At 50.8% G+C, this 18,152-nt stretch overlaps 1 protein-coding gene across 2 annotated transcripts in view; it reads right to left on the reverse strand.

Annotated features, from left to right (window-relative positions):
* Positions 1–3,222: 3,222 nt before the first annotated feature.
* The window catches only part of TSC22D3 (TSC22 domain family member 3), a 61,763-nt gene continuing 46,833 nt past the window's right edge, over positions 3,223–18,152 (reverse strand). The window contains exons 1-3 of one of the 2 annotated variants that reach the window (XM_042975164.1): positions 6,692–7,045; positions 5,934–5,985; positions 3,223–4,813 (exon numbers count right to left, since the gene is read on the reverse strand). In XM_042975164.1, coding sequence (XP_042831098.1) covers positions 4,583–4,813; positions 5,934–5,985; positions 6,692–6,813 — 405 coding nt within the window. In that variant the 5' untranslated portion in view covers positions 6,814–7,045 and the 3' untranslated portion in view covers positions 3,223–4,582. Of the gene's footprint in view, positions 4,814–5,933; positions 5,986–6,691; positions 7,046–18,152 lie in introns of those variants that run through there. The other variant, XM_042975163.1, reaches the window with a different exon arrangement.

Genomic DNA, 18,152 nt, shown 5'->3' on the forward strand with positions numbered 1-18,152 from the left:
GTGCTGGCCCTGCCATTCACTAGCTACGTGACACGTGGCAAGCCGTTTCACCTTTCCATGCCTTAACTTCATTTTCTCATCTGCAGAATGGGGATCTTAGCCCATTCTCATAGGTTTGTGGAAAGGATTAAAAGAGGTCATGGATGTAAAAGGGCTTACAGCAGTGTCTGGCACAAAGTAAATGCCATGTAAGTGTTAGCTATTATTACTAATTATTCTTATGATGACCCTTCCAGCCAGCTTCTCCCTGGAAACCACTTTTGCTTGGAAGAGCTAACTGAGGGAGTTCTCTGTCAAACCCTGCCCAATCTAGCAGAGGTGATCCGCAGAGCTTCTCTGCCTGAGACAACCTGAGGAACTGGGCTGTCTACCAAGCTCTAATTATGTTCATTAATTTCTAACCAACTAGGAGGAGAGGGAGTGAGATTTGAAAGCAAGAGTGTTCCAGAATATGTACGATGATGTTAGGACAACTTCAAAATACCCTAAAAGGACGGTGGGTTGGGTGCCTTCTTTCCGATGATCTTTCTAGAATCCTTCTGTCTATACTTCAGGTCCTTCCTGATCTGCTTGCTCCCTGGGTTCCTTCTGGGAGGCCAACTGGGAAAGCCTGTCTCAGTGGTAGTTCCCAGCCTGAGAGCTTTGCACCTTGTACCCCAGTAGTCCTTGTCTGTAAATAATCTACTGCCCACATTTCAGTTCTACTTTTCAAATCCCCCTCAGTGTTTTTGTGGTAAATACAATGAATTCCTTTAAAAGCACTACTGAATCCACAGTCACTATCATTAAGTGTTCTCTCTGTCTCTCAATGAATACTAAAAGTTCAACTACTATTGGGTTGAGGGGAGTCTGAGAATATTTCTGACATTTTATTTATTTAGTTTTAATTTGTTTTCAGTTTATTTATTTTTAGCAGGAGCGTGCACGCGCACAAGAGAGAGAGAGTGCGCGCGAGAGAGCGCACAACTGGGGGAGGGGCAGAGAGAGAGGGAGAGAGTTGAGAATCCCAAGCAGGCTCCACACCATCTGTGTAGAGCCTGAGCAGGGCCCAAACCCACGAACCATGAGATCATGACCTGAGCCAAAATCAAGAGTTGGTCGCTCAGCTGACTGAGCCACCCAGGCACCCCTGACATTTTAAAAGAGCCACTTCTTCTCACAAAGGCTGGGAACCACTGCCCCATGGGGTACGTGGAAGCCGTGGGGAGTAGCACCAAGCCCTCTGGCTGTCAGTTTTCCTGTCAAATGGAGGTAACTCATAACTACCCCTTTTTCTAAGATCAAGAAACAGAATGTTCTGCATTCATGAGGAGGGGCACAGAGCCGTGTACTTGTGATTCTCATCAACGTATGGGGAGGATCAGATGAGATAAGAGATAAGAGGGTTCTGGGAGAGGAGGCATGTTCAGGCAGGGGAGCATTAATGCTGCTGTTCCTCTTGTTCTTTTCCTTGTTCTGGGTCCAGCTAGACCAGCTGAGCCCAGAGCCCCAAAGCCCGTGAAGGTCTTTCCGGGACTAATGTGTTCTTTTGTCCCTCCACACCCCTACTTGGTTTTCTGTGGAGCAACAACAAAGAACTCCTGTATGTGACTAACAGCCGCAAAGTTCCTCTTATCTAGTCTAGCAACCGATGTGGCCTCAGAAGTTGTAGTGTTTGTCTCTGTTTAGTTGGGGTTCCCTAGGAAACAAAGTTGTTCTCTCTTTCCCACTCTGTGACCGTGGGCCAGTTTTTCCCCCCCTTTTCTTGTAGGGAAAGGCTGGATGACTGGGGAGGGCCGTGTGTTTGCTGAGCCATCTTCTGGGTTTCTCTTTTGCATCTGTGGGTTCTTGTTTGGCTGGAGAGTGGGTGTGGGAAGTCTACAGATGAACCGAAGAGTCAAAAAGTCCCTGAGGGCCTCTTGAAAGGGGGAGGGGCTTGGGACCTAGTGGGAGCTGGGAAGAGCAGTATTTGGGTCAGGGTGGATGCCTGGTCCAAAGTTTGTTCCTGCAGCTGTGTGAAGTGTGTGCGCTGTGATCAAATTGGCCGGTGTACACAACGAATTTGGCATTAGGAGCAGAGAGGTTAGGAGCAGGTGGGGAAATTGGGATTTGAGAGGCCAGCCAGGCAGAGGTTAAGTTCTGAAGAAGAGTTTTGGCAATTGGAAAAGAAGAGGCCAGCACATATGACTGCTACAGTGAAAGAAGCCTGGCATTTTGAATATATTTGGACAGTGATTGGCACAAGGGACAGGGGCCAAGACCTCTTGGTCCTTGAGGTTTGTGGTTCAGGAAAATCAGGGGGTTCTGTTAAATTTCAAGTGGCAAAGGGATAGGCATAGATGTTAGAGGAAGTTGAGAGTGAATGGGATCACTTCCCTGGGAATAAGGTGGGGCTTAGTACACAGCTCAGGGTCTATGGTGGCTCCAGAGTTGGGTGTGGCTAAGGAGACATGGAATAACTCGTGGACAGAATCAGAGAAATGGCAGGACTCTGGATGCCAGAGACCTGGGGTCAGGGAAAGAGTGATGGATGAGAATGGACCCCACAGAGAGCCAGAGGAAGGAAGCAGAGTCAGGATCCTTCGACCTGGCCATGCGTGCACAGCTGGTGGGTTTTGTGAGCCAACTTTCAGCGGTGACAAGTGCAAGGGCAGGGATCCTGAGCATCTTTCCTTGGGGGAGGGGGATCCTGTTTGGGCACCATATACATTCTGTGCCCTTTTCTCACGAGGGTCCTCTGAACTCCTTTGCCAAGGTCAAGGGTCTCACGTGGATTGGTATTAAGGAGAATGCGCGAAGTGATACCAATGATGTTTTCAGAAGAGGGAAGAGGCCCACTCGCGTTTATTTGGTTCCCTCCCTTTTCTTTTGGGTCCTTTTCTTGGGGTATCCTTCCTCCCAATCAGCCCCTTAAGTTGAGGTTGTGTGTTAGTGGTCACTTAGCCACTTGCTCTGGAGCCGTCTTATGAAAGCAGGGAGCAGGCCAATGGGGTAGATGTGGGGTTGAGTCCCCCAATTTGCCATAATAGCTGTGTGACTTTCGGCAAGTCACTTGCAATGGCTGAGCCTCAGCCTCCTCACCCGTACAATGCGGGTGTTTTGAGAGTTCTGCAAGATCACGGATGTGGCACTGGCCTGCCACTTAGAGGGTGCTCATGAATATTCAGTGCGTCAGAGAAACAGGGCCCCCAACTACACCAGGGGCCCCCCTAATACCCACTCCATTTACACTCAGACGCCAGGTTTATTTTTAGAAAAAAAAAGAGCAAAGTTTATTGAAATTTCAAGCTACATTTGAAAAATCAAAATCCAAATCCTGGAGACATACATCAGGATAAGGTGTCAGAAAGTGGAAAATGTTCACTGCCACAGAACCCCCTAGACACAAGCTCCCTGAGTACATCACCCAGGCACCGTCGGGTCAAAGCCATCCCCTCGTCCATCCCTTGTCCACAAGGGGACACCAGCAAGCCAATCATGCAGTTCACTTGCAAGTTTTCCACAAACACCAAAACAAAAGTTTCTCAATGACAATGTGAAGTCCCAGCTGCTCTTCTCTGAACCCCATTCTATGTAGTCAGCACCAGTGAATGGTGGGTTTGGCATTTGAATGAGGACCTCACGCATCTTTGGGCCGGGGCACACATGGGGCAAGGGCTGCAGCAGCAAGGCATCTGTGGCCGCATTCAGAGGCTTGGCCCTCCTCCCTGCCTTTTCTCTTTAGTCTTACTTAACCTAAAGGACACACTGGATCAACTTGGTAAATGAACACAGTCAAAGAATTAGCCTTAAGAGATAAGGGACCAGTTGATACTCCCAAAGCCGGTTAGGCCCTTCAACACATAGGTGTGTGTGTGTGTGTGTGTGTGCATAGGTGTGTGTGTGTGTGTGTGTGTGTGTGTGTGTGTGTGTGTATACATTGCTACACTAAGATATAGATCTAGCCCTATGGGTATATATACGCATGTATGGCTATATAGAAAAACTATGCCAATACTAACCAAACAGAACTTTGTAAGCGGTCATCCCAAAGCCGTAATCCCACACTGGGCTGTGCGCAAAGCCATGCATTAGACCATATGAACCAACAGAAGACTGACTTGGCTCAATCTCTCCTATCTGTGGCCCTGCCTTGGTGAGACAGGGGAGAAGAGAGAGGTTGCCTCTGCTCAAAACATGAGTGGCTTCTTCATAGGAACAGTCGTTGTCAGGTGAAGCTGCTGAAGATGGCCATGGAAATGAAAAACAGACCCCTTATGCTTTCTGGAGTAAACTGGCATCACATCTCACACTACCTTTCTCCTTTGCCAGTTGCGGCCAAGTTGCTCAGACCCTGGGAGCCCCCAGGACACGGTGGCATTAGAGGCTCACTGGCTGGGGGTGATGTGGCCCCACGCAACTCAGCCTCCAGAGACCTGCTCTTTGTCAGGGGTCTGTCACTGGAGTGGACCCAAGTGGCCATGTCCTTAGGACATCTCTTGGCACCAGCTATGCTAGGTGTAAAGTTCTCCACGTGAGATGACGCTTGGGGAACCAAAAACAAACTGGAAAGAACTAGGTAGAACAAGTTTAGTGGCTCTGCCCACCCTGAGGACAGAGCCACTTACACCGCAGAACCACCGGGGGCCTCAGGTGCGTGTGGGGTTTCTGGAACTGGCTCTTCGGGGCTCAGGCGGGACTGGAACTTCTCCAGCTGCTCTGGGCTTGCCAGGGTCTTCAGGAGGGTGTTCTCACGCTCCAGCTGGGAGTTCTTCTCCACCAGCTCCCGGATCTGCTCCTTCAGGATCTCCACCTCCTCTCTGACTGCATACATCAGATGATTCTTCACCAGATCCTGCCACAGAGGGGAATCACAACAAAGCCATCCAGGAGCCATCACGGCCCCTCTGCAGCACCTTCACCCTGCCGTCGGGGCACCTGTGCTGTCCCTCGTGCCACTGGCCTTCCCCCCAACCTCCCCTATCAGCATCCTGGCCTTGCAGCTCTATTCCTCCCTTTCTCCAAAGCACTTAGACCCACTCAAGAGAGCTGCCCGGCTGGACAATGCCTGATCTGGGAGCCCAGCTTTGAACTACACAGGATGCCTTCTGCAAGTTTCTACTGACTTTCAGAGCTGGCCACTTAGGAGCCACTTCTGTTGGTTGCTGGTGGTCGGCTCTATACCCGTTTCTACATAAGGTCCTGTTGCTGGCTGACCACCTCTCAGGGAGGACCTGCTAAGCACCCCCATAAAGTTTGTCTGCTGTACACATCTTCCCCAGAACAAAATTGGCTCTTTTGGAGACTCCTCCTCTTCAAATGACCCAGCACACCGGTTGCATCTGTGGTGCAACCAGACAGGACACTGGTGGCCCTGGGGGAAGGTGCCGGGATTGCTGCATCCTCTCTGAACCTGATGATTACACTGGGGGTAGGGAACTGTGTCACTGGGCACTGGGGGCACAGTGAAGTGGTTGCTGACTGCTGGAGGCCCCAGCCCCCTGCAGTCATTTTGACTGCTCCCTGGAGTATGACCTCTACCTAGTAAGGAGAGGGAGATGGGGAGGGGTGCTCTGCTTCTTGGTTCCTCCCAACTCCTGACCCTAGCCCAGGCTCTGCAGAGGCACTGCAGTGCAGTTGCATCCAATGAGCTCCCGCCCCTGCCAAATGCGGGGATGCAGACAAATTCAAGAGTCTGAGCTCCCTGCTCTGCAACCTCCCCAGGAGGGAGCTACAGGCTGCTGCAAAGAGAGGGAGGAGGAAAGGAGGGGGTCCAGCAAAGGCAGACTGCAAATGCCCTAAAAGGTGCTGCTCTGTTGGGATGCTACTTAGGGGCTCCAAGAGCATAGGAAGCAGGCCGTTGGCTTCCTCAGGCTCTTGCCTAATGGCTTTTGCACCCACCCCCTCAGTCCTGCCCGAGTTACATAAGCGGCAGCTAGGTCTGGGGACAGGAATGACGCAGTGATGCCACTCACCATGGCCTGCTCGATCTTGTTGTCTATGGCCACCACGCTGGCTCCAGAGGCACTGCCAAAACAAAAAGCAAAGCGACCGCGTTACCCACTTGGTTCCACTCTGAGTACCTGGCAGCTGCAGCCAAAGTCCTCCATCTGCCCCAGCTCTTCCTCTCTCCCGCCTCCCTGGCCCAGAGTCCCGGGCACTTTGTTCCCAGGCCCTGCAGGAAGCTGCACCTCCCCACCCGGGCCGGCTCCCCGCCGCGTGGAGCAACGCGCGGGTCCCGGGGCGCACCAGCTAGCGTGGTCTGCTCAGCCGGCCCGGGCGACAGGCAAACAATGGGGGCGCGCGGCCCGGGGAGTACCCCCGCCGCCAGCCCATTCCAGCGCCGGCCCAGAAGGTCCCGGGTGAACCTACCGCGCTCCGAAGCTAGCTAGGAATTCCTTCTCGGCTCGGAAGCTTCCGGCCTGCTCCCCAGCGACGCACGGCGCGTGGCCAGCCCTCTGCCCGGCCTGGCCCTGCCCGGCCCGGCCCCGCCGCCCCTCTGCCTCCCGCTGTCTCCACCTCGGGCTGCAGCAGTTCGTTATCACGGCGCATCGGCCGCAGGGACGCTCCGACGGCGGATCCCAGCGCGGCGGTGACCCCCCTCCCTGCGTCCCCTACCCCCGCCCCTTCCCAGGATGCTGCACCGCGGGGAACGGGGACCGGCGGTGCACGGCTAGCTTGGTGACCCAGCCCCCGCCGGCGCCTCGGCTCGGGAGCTGCGGCCAGTGGTTACCTGTTATCCAGCTTAACGGAAACCACATCCCCTCCAAGCAAGGAAGAGAAGAAGGAGATGTTGAAATTGTGCAGCTGATAGACCGCCACCTCCATGGGGGTCTGATACATTTCGGCGTTCATAGCTCGGGCTGCTTGGGCGGGCTGGGCTGCTGGCGGCTGCTGGAGCGCTGCACGGGGCTGGGCTCTGCGAGTCGGGCCCAGGGGCTAGGAGGGGGGCGAAGGCTGCCGATGGGACCCAAAGCCAGGCAGGCGCTTCAGAGTTGAAGGGAAGTGACTCGAGGGGTGTCACCTAGTGTGTCACAAACTCCACAGCCTCCAGTCCAACCCAGACTCGGAGATATTTCGGCTCCTGCTTCTTTTTATAGGAGGAGCTGGCTGCGTCACATGGCGTCAGGGGCCATGCAAATGAGTCCTGTACCGGGCTTTGTGGTCCAGTTAAACCACATCCCCTCCCTGAACCTTAAGCTAGGACTGTAAACAGTTCAGCACTTTCTTGTGCCAACTGGCATCTGCAGAGAGGGCTCTGGAGATTGGTAAAAATCAAACTGGAGCTGATTCTTGAAGAAAGAAGTCCAAATGCCCTAACAAGAGCAGAAAGCATTCAGTAAAGGGTGGCGCTGGTTTTCAAAGCTCTTCTTAAGGTGTCAGCCGGCACACCCCCATGGATTTGCAATGCCATCACACACCATGCTCCCTGGGTACCCACCCTCACCGTCAGGAGCCTCACCTTCTTCCTGCCGCCTGCCTTCTCAGCCGCTCTTCTGCACACACACTTTGTCATCTGTATGTCCCCTCACCCAGCCCGCTGGCCTGCACCCAGTCCCAGCCCCTGTACACTCACCTCCTCCTCCTTTGGATGTAGCCTCTGTGTACTGACACATGCACAGATCTGTGACATGCTCAGGATGCAGCTGAACTAATCTGCGCCTCAGTGTGCATGTAAGGAGAGGAGAGTGTCCAAGAACTCCAGTGAGCCGGAGGAACATGTACCATGGGGAGGCTGGGGGCCATGTGGGTGACAGAGGAGGTGGGGGAGGAGATGGTAGGGGAACGAGTGCTGGAGTGACCACAAGACAGGGCCCTTTTCCTTTGATCTCCATACCCTACTCTGCAGAGAAAATACCTTCCACATTATCCAGGATTTCATATCCCTATTTTTAAAAACAATATTTCCTTACTTTCCTATAAACAGCAAACTACAAACCAAGGCTATATATAAATTATCCTAGGAAAATACCTGCCCTGTGATTCGCCCAGCCACAGGTAAGAAAGGCTACTTCACTTCAGGAACAGATTCCAAGTTACAAGGAAAATGAGGTGGTTGTTGCCTACCAAGAGTTACATATGTTTCCATGAAAATTTGTTTTCATTCTTTTCAGTCTCAAGCTTAAACTAAATAAAAGTCTGCAGTGGCTAGAGGTCCTTTTCTCCTGCTGTTTCCTAAGCGAGGCCACCTGGTGGACAGAGGCGGAATTGCATCCAGAAGGAGCAATCTAGACAGAACAAGGGACAGGTGATGACCCAACGGCAAGGATTATTGACATGGACTCAGGGCCGTGAGGAGAATATCGGGTTCCACCACATACACAATAGTTTGGATGAAGTTGGGGCCAGTACCCATGAATCAGTTTGTGATTCAGGCAGTGGTCCAAAGAAATACCCTAATGCAATCATGCTCCTGGAAAAGTACTGGGGCCTCTTATCAGCGAAGAAGGTAATTACTATTTGCCTGAGGCTATTTCTCCTAACCAGGTGCCTGGCACTGACACCCTGGCCAAGGCCCCAGTTAAGCCCAGTCTTAAGGCCTTGATTTTCTCCAGGCGGCAAGTGCTGTTGTGCCACCGAACAGCCAACATTTTTGCCACTACGAAATGGGGCTCCCACTGGATCCCACAAGTGGTAACACACGCACAAGGGGCCGTTCTACTTGCAAAGAGCTGACAATAGAACTGAGAGAACCTACTGTGCACAGGCCCAGGATAGTGTATGTCTTCACCCTAGTTTAGGTGGGAGATAATCCCAGTCTCTGGATATTATGTTACCTTTAGGGCATAAATTCTCCCAATTTTGCACTCAACTGTGTGTAGTTGGCAGAACAAAGCACAGACTATATTTGTAGGTCATCGAGAACACTAGCTGAGGAAAAAAAATACTTTTCTTAAATCAGAAGCTTAATTGATACTGGAATTCCCTGATAGAGTAATCTGCCCTCTGTGCCACAGGGAGCTTTCTTGGCCCCAGGAAAGAGTCGAGGAGGTTTCATTGGCTTGCAAATCTTTCCTAAGCTAACTATTGCTACCCACCCCCAAAATTCCAAGTGAAATGATGAAAAGAAAGAGGGAGAGATAAATAAGCTGGGTTGGCAGAGAAAAAACACCACCAGGGAGACGAGGCATAGGACAGAAGAAAAAATAGCTCCTTCCATGGGGACTCCCTTATATGGAGTCAGAGGCAAAGAAACCAAGGTGGTTCGGGAAGGGAAAGGAAGAGAAGTTTGCTAGCAAAGTTGCGTTTGAATTGTACATTAATTATGCTTTGATTAAAAATAAGCTGAGTTTGGGGCGCCTGGGTGGCTCAGTCTGTTGAATGTCTGACTTCGGCTCAGGTCATGATGTCGCGGTTCGTGGGTTCGGGGCCCCACATCAGGCTCACTGCTGTCAGCGAGGAGCAGGCTTCTGATCCTCTGTCTCCCCTCTCACTGCCCCTCCCCTGCTCATGCCCTCTGTCTCTAAAAAAGAATAAACATTCAAAAGAAAAGAAGACTGTCTTAAAAAAAACAACAACTGAGTTTGAGACCTACTGACCATAATGTCTACCATTAAGTGAGCACCAGCTATGGGCCAGACATTTGTGCCAGCTGCTCCACAAAACCTGTGGTGTAGGCACTGTCACCATCATTTCACAGATGAAGAAACCAACAGTCTGAGAGGCTACCTTGCCCAAGGTAGCACAGCTAGTAAATTACAGAGCTGGGACTCCAATCTAGGTCTTCCTGACCCAGAGACCAAGTTCGTTCCTACTGCATTTAGGAGTGGGGTAGGGGGTAGGTGTGTTGAATAAGTGAATCAATGCAGTTGGGGGGCTGGGTTGGAGGTGCCCAAAAAGCAGTAAGGAAGAAGAAAGGATGAGGGGCAGGACATATGCCTCTAGGATGCCAGCAGCAGTACTGTTAGAGAATGGACTTAGCTCCGTCAGCACAGCTGGCTTTTCTGACGCTCATGGCAGGGGACAGCAGCATCGGGGACCAGAAGAATATCCAAAGTGTCCGTGTGAAATTTATAGTGGGCTGGGCTCACCCACATCATTTCAAAAGGCAGCCACACAGTCCTCAAAGAAAGCTCACTCTGTCTAAGGAAATAGGAAATATTAATCCAGCCTGGTGGCTCCTGCAATGACAAATATGTAGTCGGGGTATACGATACCCCAAATAAAGTAACCAGTCTGAGAATAATCACAGTACAGGCAAACCTCCACTTCCTAGGGTCCCACTAACTAGCATCCTTAATTAACTTTTTGTTGTTGTTGTTTCATATTCCTGCTATGCTCAGCTTTTAGGAGAATGAAGCCAGGCACAAGAAAACAAGCTCCTACCAAGGATTTAGTTTTACAAAACAACTTCGAAAGGATGTCCCACGTTCAGCCCACTCAGCCCACGCTCAGCCAATCTCTCATCCCCTCTATACCTCTAGTTTTGCCCACTGCCAGCCAAGTGAGAAGTGATCACCTTGAGGCCTTAGGGTCCACCATTAGCAAACAATGAAACAATGGCTGGATCCCAGGATCCCAGAGTTCGCTAAGGCAAGACAATGGACATAAAGGTCCCTGTAGAGAGATTTTTTTCAAACAAAGGCAGGTAAGAGGGGGAGAAGAGAAGAAGCAGGAGGACTCCAGAAGGTTTTCTGCTTAACCCCTGGCACACTAGAAAATTCCCCTGCCCAGAATATCTGCAAGAAACCTCACAGTGAGTGGAGGCTTGTGCTGTATGAAGTATCTATGACCTTATCTAACTTTTCTGAGAAAGTGCTGATCCGAGGGGCTCTCTGCATCCCTATGTCCTACGGAGGTGGGCCCCAGGTAGGAAACCGTGGGCTAGGGATTCACTAGCCCAGCGACCTGTGTGCATATATCCAAATTCCCTTTCTTCTGACCTACACTCGACAGGCTGGGCTGGACCCAGAGCCAGCACAGCAACAGGGGCTGGCTGATGAGCCAGGTCCTTTGCTGACTCACAGTCTAGCCCCAGTGGCCACGGGATTCGGCAATTAAACAGACACAGCTGCCCCCTCCCTCTCTCAGGGGTGACTTGTAGATGCAGGGTGGCATACAGGAGGACAGAGCCAACTCCCTCCATTTTAGGAGGGCCTGGAAGCTGACTTGTTGAGCTGGAAGAAGTGTCTCAGCATTCCCACCGATATGTTCCACTTCAAAAGCCAGACTCTCTAGGACAAGAGAGCTTCCTACTTGGGGTTCCCACGGGACGGCGGGACAGAGACTGGGTAGTCTGGGCCACAGAAGGCGTGGGCCAGATTTCAGCACACTGATGAGGGGTGGGGAGCTGACTTGGGGTGGGTGTGGTAGGGTTGGGGGTGGCGATGAGGGGGAACATCTCACTTCCCTTTTTGTCACACTTGAAGCATTGTGTACCATGTAGCCCAAAGGAAACTATTTATAGGCAAGTCTTCCTTATTTTCTACAGGGAATGTTCCACCCAAAGATTCGGCAATGGTGCCAGCAAAACACAGGGTCCTGTGTCAGGAGAAGCGGAAAAAGACACGACGTGAGAGGTGCAGGACAAGCCACAAAGCAAACACAGGGTTAGGAGCTGGAAAAGGAAATCAAAAAGGATATTGAGCACTGGAGCATTAGCACAGTTAATGGGGCGGCAGCAAAACAGCCCTCCCCTCTTATTCCTCCACCCCGGCCCCCTTCCGGCTGAAGCTCTGGCTACTACTAATTACTTACTTGTCCCTTTTTCTGAAGAGGCTGGGGGAATAAGGAGGCTGAAATGCCATCGTTTAATTTGTCCTTGCTTCTGTCTTATCTTCTCTCTTCCCCTCTGCTTCCCCCTCCAGTGTGGAAGACCATAGACAGGAAGGCCACTGCAACTTACATCGTTACTTTGGCTTCATGGAAAATCCCCAAAGTCCAGAAGGAGGGAAGCAAGAAGGAAAGACGGGGACAGAGAGAGCGCCTTGTCCTCTGTGGGTCATGTGAACTGCCCTGCATGGCCAAGGCCCAGAACCCTGACTCTCGGGGGGGGGGGGGGGCAGGAAAATGGTGGGGGAAGATGCGAACACAGATGCAGAAGGCGATGGTAGGAGGGACCCCAAGGAGAGTCCTGGTGGAGATGGATACTCTCTTGGAGAAGCAGTTCTAACCACTGATTTGGGCCAAGCCCTGACACCAAATGACGACAGAGGCAAATGAATCGTGCCTTTCAGCTCCCTCCGGGACAGGGTCCCATGTGAGCCTCACAAACAATCTCTGAGTGACACTAGGGATGACAGGCAGAACCAAACCCCATTCTGACAGGGTGGGCCTCCCCGCTCACCCTCATTCAGAGAAGTTCAAAAAGCGCTCTTGTCGAATCATCTTGGTCACCCCAACTTTGGCGGCTAACTCTGAGGGGAGGCAGTTCCTCCCAGTGTTTCGGCAAGACTGGAAGTATTGGCAACGTTAGCCAAGAACGCTGTTTAGCTCAGTGGATCTTAAATCTTATGAACCTTGTGTCAATATTTATGCCTGTCTCCTTTCCCCTTATGCCTCGCAGCTGGGAAAATTGACCTCCATCATTTTTCTGAGCCCTATTCTCATTTTCCACCCTCCCCATTACCCATCTCCTAGCATGAAATAGATGTTCCTGAAAAAGAGACGGCAAAATTAACCTCAGTCAATAGAATCTCCTCCCCCTCCTCCTCCTCCTCCTCCTCCTCCTCCTTTTCCCTCTCCTTGTTGCCATTATCATTCAATTCAAGTCAGTTCAACTCAATTCAATTCTAAATTGACTGAATGCCTATTTAAAGCCTAAGGCCCTTTGGGGGGGGATTTAAACAACCAAACAAACAAATTTTTGACCAGTCAAAAATTGTGCTTCCTTCCAGAATATCCTGGGCCTGCAGCAAATTTGGGAGTCTCCCTACTTGGTGGTTATATCTTAGTGAAATGTCTGCTTCAGGAAAAAGCCCAGGACTTGAGGGTGTCTGGAAGGGTAGCTTGGGGTTCAGGAGGGCCACAACCACTGCCATCCCCAGGCATCACTTCATTCCTCAGAATTGGCTGTGCTTTTTTTTCTCCTTACCCTGACCGTTGGGCCATGCCCATCTAGACGGGGATAACACAGCTGCCGCAGAGCTTGGACTTTAGGACCTACATAGCTGCTCTGACCTTGTAGCCTAAGTGCCAGTGCCTCTCACTCAGATTCTCTTCCTTAACCCTCAACATTTGTAAACTAAGGGGTTTGTAAACCTTGTTTGTAAACAAAGCATAGATATTTGCTCTCTGAGTTACCACTGCCTTCCTTCCAAGAAGGGTGTCCATGTTTAGTGTGGGGATCACCTCTACCTGCCCACTTCTCGGTCTTCCTTCTTTGGCCAGCTCCCCTTGGTCTTAACCTTGGTTAAGGTTAACCTTGGGAGGCTCACCCTCCCAAGCCTGCACCATCTTCAGGCAGGCGGAAGGCCTCCCCTCCCCCAGTCACAGCCCACCCTCTGGAAGTCCTAGCCCACTGCTCCCAGCCTGCTCAGGAGCTGGGAGAGAAAGCGGCAAGAACATGGCCGCCCTTCACGTTTGCACCAGCCCTCCACCAGCCAACCCGAGCCAGGGAGACCCTGGCAGGGCCTCTCCCTGTCCCTTCTGCTCTGTGGAGCAGCCCCAAGAGCTAAAATTCCAAGCCATTTTTTCTTCGAATGGGGTTGCCAGGGTTACTTTGAGTGGTGTGTGAAGGACTCAGGGCTACTGGTAATGCGTGGAAGACAAGAACCAGGAGGATCTCGCTGGGAATGTGGAGCCGGCCGACAAGAAGCTAATGAAGAGGCCAGGGCCTCCAAGGTGGAGCACCTGGCTCCATTGTGGGCCCTGCTATAGAATGGGTGACCTTTGAAGTGGTACAGGTTTCCTGGGGAACAAAACGCCAGTAATAATGCCAGCCTCTTTAGGTGCTTGGGCTCCTGGGCCACGATGGGCAAGCATTATGAGCCTCCCAAGGCTCTTGCGTTGTATGCCCCAGGCCCGTGCTTACCTCATAGCAGAGCTATTCACCAAGGGCTCACTTGAGGTAGCTCCTTGATCCTCTGTGGTGGGATTCTCTGACTTGTGAAGAGGGGCTCTGCAGATTGCAAAGGGCCTCCCCACTCTCCAGCTACCCCCAGAAGCCTCAGAGGTTCCTGGATGGAAAGGAGGCAGCCTAGCTTCGGTGAGGCCAGTGGCAGGAGGGGGCAGGGGACACGCTACTCGCACCAGAGAAAGGAAGGAGAGATACAAGGCAAAGCTCCTCCCTGGGCAGCCCCCACCCTGGCCATGGGAACAGTGCCCGGGAGCTCAAAAGAGTGTTTGTTGGGAGGGTTAAGGAAGGCCTCCCGGCTCGGTTTGAAAATTGCTGACAAGGAATATACATACCTTATCAGGAAGAAAGAGAAGCACAGAGGCACACACATCCATGCAAACATTTCTCTCAGCCTTTCACCAAGTCTAATTCACAGAGATAGGCAGGAGAAGGACATCATGCATATCTTCTGTCTCTGTCTCTGTCTCTCTCTTGGCTATTGCCAGCTTCCTCCTGACCCCAAATAAGTAGTAAGACAACAGGACATGGCAAGATGGCAAGGCAGGACACTCTAGACCAAGCCAGCATATCAAAAGACACAGCCTTGGGGGCTCCTGGGTGGCTCAGTCAGTTGTGTCTGACTCTTGATTCTGGCTCAGGTCATGATTTCATGGTTTCTGAGTTCAATCCCCGCATCGGGCTCTTCACTGACAGTGCAGAGCCTGCTTTGGATTCTCTCTCTCTCACTCACTCTCTCTCTGGCCTTCCCCTGCACTCTCTCTCAAAAATAAATAAATAAACATTAAAAAAAAGACACAGCATTGGCTCTCCCTGACATCCAGGGCCGGCTGCATGCTGTGCAGAGTCATAGGTGATAGGGTTCTTGGGAGAAGCATGGAGAGGCAGTCAGATGGGTACTGGGGGAACCAGTTGAAGCCTCCCACTGTACACCAAGAACAGGAAGCCCTCGTGCTGCCAGGTGCACAGGTTTCAAAGATGTCGATCACACATTAAATTAAAAGAAAAATAAAAGCAAGCACTGCTTGCACGCAATCATATGAACACCAAAGAAAGGATCCTCACAGGCTCCTAGAAGAAGACCGTTCTAACTACAGCTGGTCCTGGCACAGATGCTATGTGACTGGTTACCTGAGAAATGTGATTTAAAGGGCACTGAGAAAAAATCCTCTCAGTACAAGATGTCTGCCTGACCTAGCTGCTGTACTGCCTAACGACATCACCATCTGAGTCATACTCTTGGGTTCTAATGATCATTCCTGGACTTCTTTATAATTTGAGGAATTAAGAAAGGTGTTTTTTTTTTTATCTCCATGAAAAAGCCCTGGGAAAGTGCCACATTCTGCCACGATCGGTTATGCATACTTAAGTATGAACTCATTTTTCATATTACTTTCAACAGAGTGGTCAGGGGCAGATCAGCACTGGAAGACAACTGGACACACAGCAGGTAAACCTTGCTTGGTGGGCTGCAGAGGGAAAGAAATGGATCCTTATGAGGTTTTTAATTTTTTTTTAATTTTTTAGTGATTATTTATTTTTAAGAGAGAGAGAGACAGAGAGACAGAGAGACAGAGCACGAGCAGGGGAGGGGCAGAGAAAGAGAGAGACATAGAATCTGAAGCAGGTTCCAGACTCCTAGCTGACAACAGCAAGCCCGACGCGGGGCTCAAACTCACAAGCCGTGGGATCATGACCTGAGCCGAAGTCGGACACTTAACTGACTGAGCCACCCAGGAGCCCCAAGGTTCTTATTTTTTTGTGTTTATTTATTTTTGATAGAGGGAGACAGAGGATCCGAAGTGGGCTCTGCACTGACAGCAGTAAGCCGGACGTGGGGCTCAAACTCATGAGATCATGAGATTAAACCATGAGATCATGACTTGAGCCGAAGTTGGACGCTCAACTGACTGAGCCACCCAGGCACCCCCGCTTATGAGGTTCTTAATATCAGGATCAGCCTGGGGGGGAGCTTGTGAAGAATATGAATGTCCTGGGCTCCATCCAGCCCTAGAAAATCCGGTGGAATAGTGTGTGACTTGGGAAGGGTATTTTCAGATGGTTTGGATGCAGCTTTTCTGGTCCCAGTCCATGGAACTGCCTTTGGGAATCACTGGCCTAAAGGTGACAGCCAAGACAGGGTCTACTCAAAGAGTCCCCAGAGGGTCAGGGTCACCAAGACTTACTTTGTGTGATACACCATGATGGGGTTCAGAATATTCTGGGCCTAAGGTCTGTCTGCCCTTCACTCGCTTTCCCTTGCCTTGTCAACTCCTGAAAATTTGATCAGAACATGAATGAGCACTGCTAAAAGAAGGATAACCCAAACCTGCTCTAATTTATAAACCAGTCTCTGACAAATTTCACCTGTTATGAGGAACAGATTGCTTCTAAGACACTTCACAGCTGTCGGTGGGAACTCTGCCTGAGAGGCTGGGGACGCAGAGGGTGGGCATCACAGGGTGGGAAGGGAGAAGAACCCGGGGAGAGGGAGAGAACAGGGAAGAGCTGAGTTTTCTCCAACAGCACAGTTTGGTCAATTAACCAGCCCTGCCTCCCTTCTACAAAAGTCAGCTCTTCGCCAGCCCTGTGCCTGTCACCACCTGGTCAAATGTGGGTCTGTCAGAGGTAGGCTAGAGGGGTGTGACTCATTCCCTCCTCAGGAGCCTGCTGGGGCTGACTACAAAGAGTTACTAGGATCTCTGCAACCATGCTCATCTCCAAGGGAGGGCAGAAGGGGAATTAGATGCTCTCTCTCTGTGGTATGCATCCGGCCTGTGTTTTGGTATTTTATTTTATTTTTATGTTTAATTTATACTGCCTGCTAGGTTTGGGGCTTAAATAAACAAAGGCTATGCTTCCCCCAAGGCTTGAACTTCCTGGTTGCCTGTCAGCAACAGAGTGACCCTTTTATCCTCTTCTCTTGCTCCTTGAGACAGGCAGTGCAGGGGGTGGGATTGGAAGAGAAAAAGATATTTTGGATACAAAGCCTGGAAATTCTTGGTGCCAGCTTAAGATACCATCCTCACCCCCGCCCTTCTCGACAACATGTATGTTAAGTTCCAAAGCCACCTTACCAAGCACAGACTTGTTTTAAAGGCCACAGCAGAACCCACAAAAATGGGAAATTCAAAGTATTTATTGATTTTTTAAAAAATCTACTTCCGGACAACTTTGTACCACCAAGCAAAGACAGAAGGGTCCCAGGTCTTTGTGGGCAGAGCAGGCTTAAAGGCCTATAGACTGAGTAGAGTACGGTGGGCCTGCCTACCTAAGGAAGGCTCCCTGCCAAAGCTCATACACCTTAAAAAATAAGATGAACACTGGCTCCTATGTCCTAGGATAGAACTCTAACAGCAAAGTAATGAATCCTGGTTTGACATCCTGTTATTTGCTAAAACTAATAATACCATGGAGTTTGTTGACAGACTTTCAGGAGAGCTAAAGTAAATATGGAAACTGAGGAATGGCCAAGTATAGACAGTTACTAGCTCAGCAGAGGAGAAGAAAGGAGTTTCACAGTTATTCCTTGGGCATCTTGGGGCACTGGGGCCTGAGCACAGTGGGGAGGTAATCTGGAGGCATCTGTCACATCACCGGATGATTTCTCTCCAACAATAGGCTGTTGCAATAATGGGCTTGGCCCACAGAGCTGGGTCCTGAGCCCTTAGAGAATAATGGTAAGAATCGAGAGGGACTGCCCTAATACACATGCCAAGGGAGGTGCTCCCTCAGAAACACAGCTTTCTACATGAACTTGGTCAAGTAGGAAGAGAATATGTCAAGAGGCCAGAGTTCTTTTTCCACTTTGGCCACTAGCCAGCTGGGGGACTGCTTGGAAGGTTCTAAACCCCCTGTACTGCCAGCTCCTCATTTATGAAATGGGAACGATGCTTCCCTCCCCAACATATACACCATACAAGGTGGATAGGTTTATAGACACCTCAAAGTCTGGAAACAGATAACATCATTGTATTATTTTTGCAGACTGACAATGTCTTGACAGTAATATATATACATATTTGCCCAGGTTTCCTGACTTGGTGGCTATCCTGTCAGTGACATAGCTGTATTCTTCGGAAAGTCAGAAGGGCCACATGATCACTCCATAAGTAAGGGTCCCGGGCCCCAAACACTGCTGGCAAAATGGCTCACTGGGTAAGCAGCCCTATCAATGCAA

The sequence above is a fragment of the Panthera tigris genome, chromosome X, assembly GCF_018350195.1.
Source record: "Panthera tigris isolate Pti1 chromosome X, P.tigris_Pti1_mat1.1, whole genome shotgun sequence".
NCBI lineage: Eukaryota > Metazoa > Chordata > Mammalia > Carnivora > Felidae > Panthera > Panthera tigris.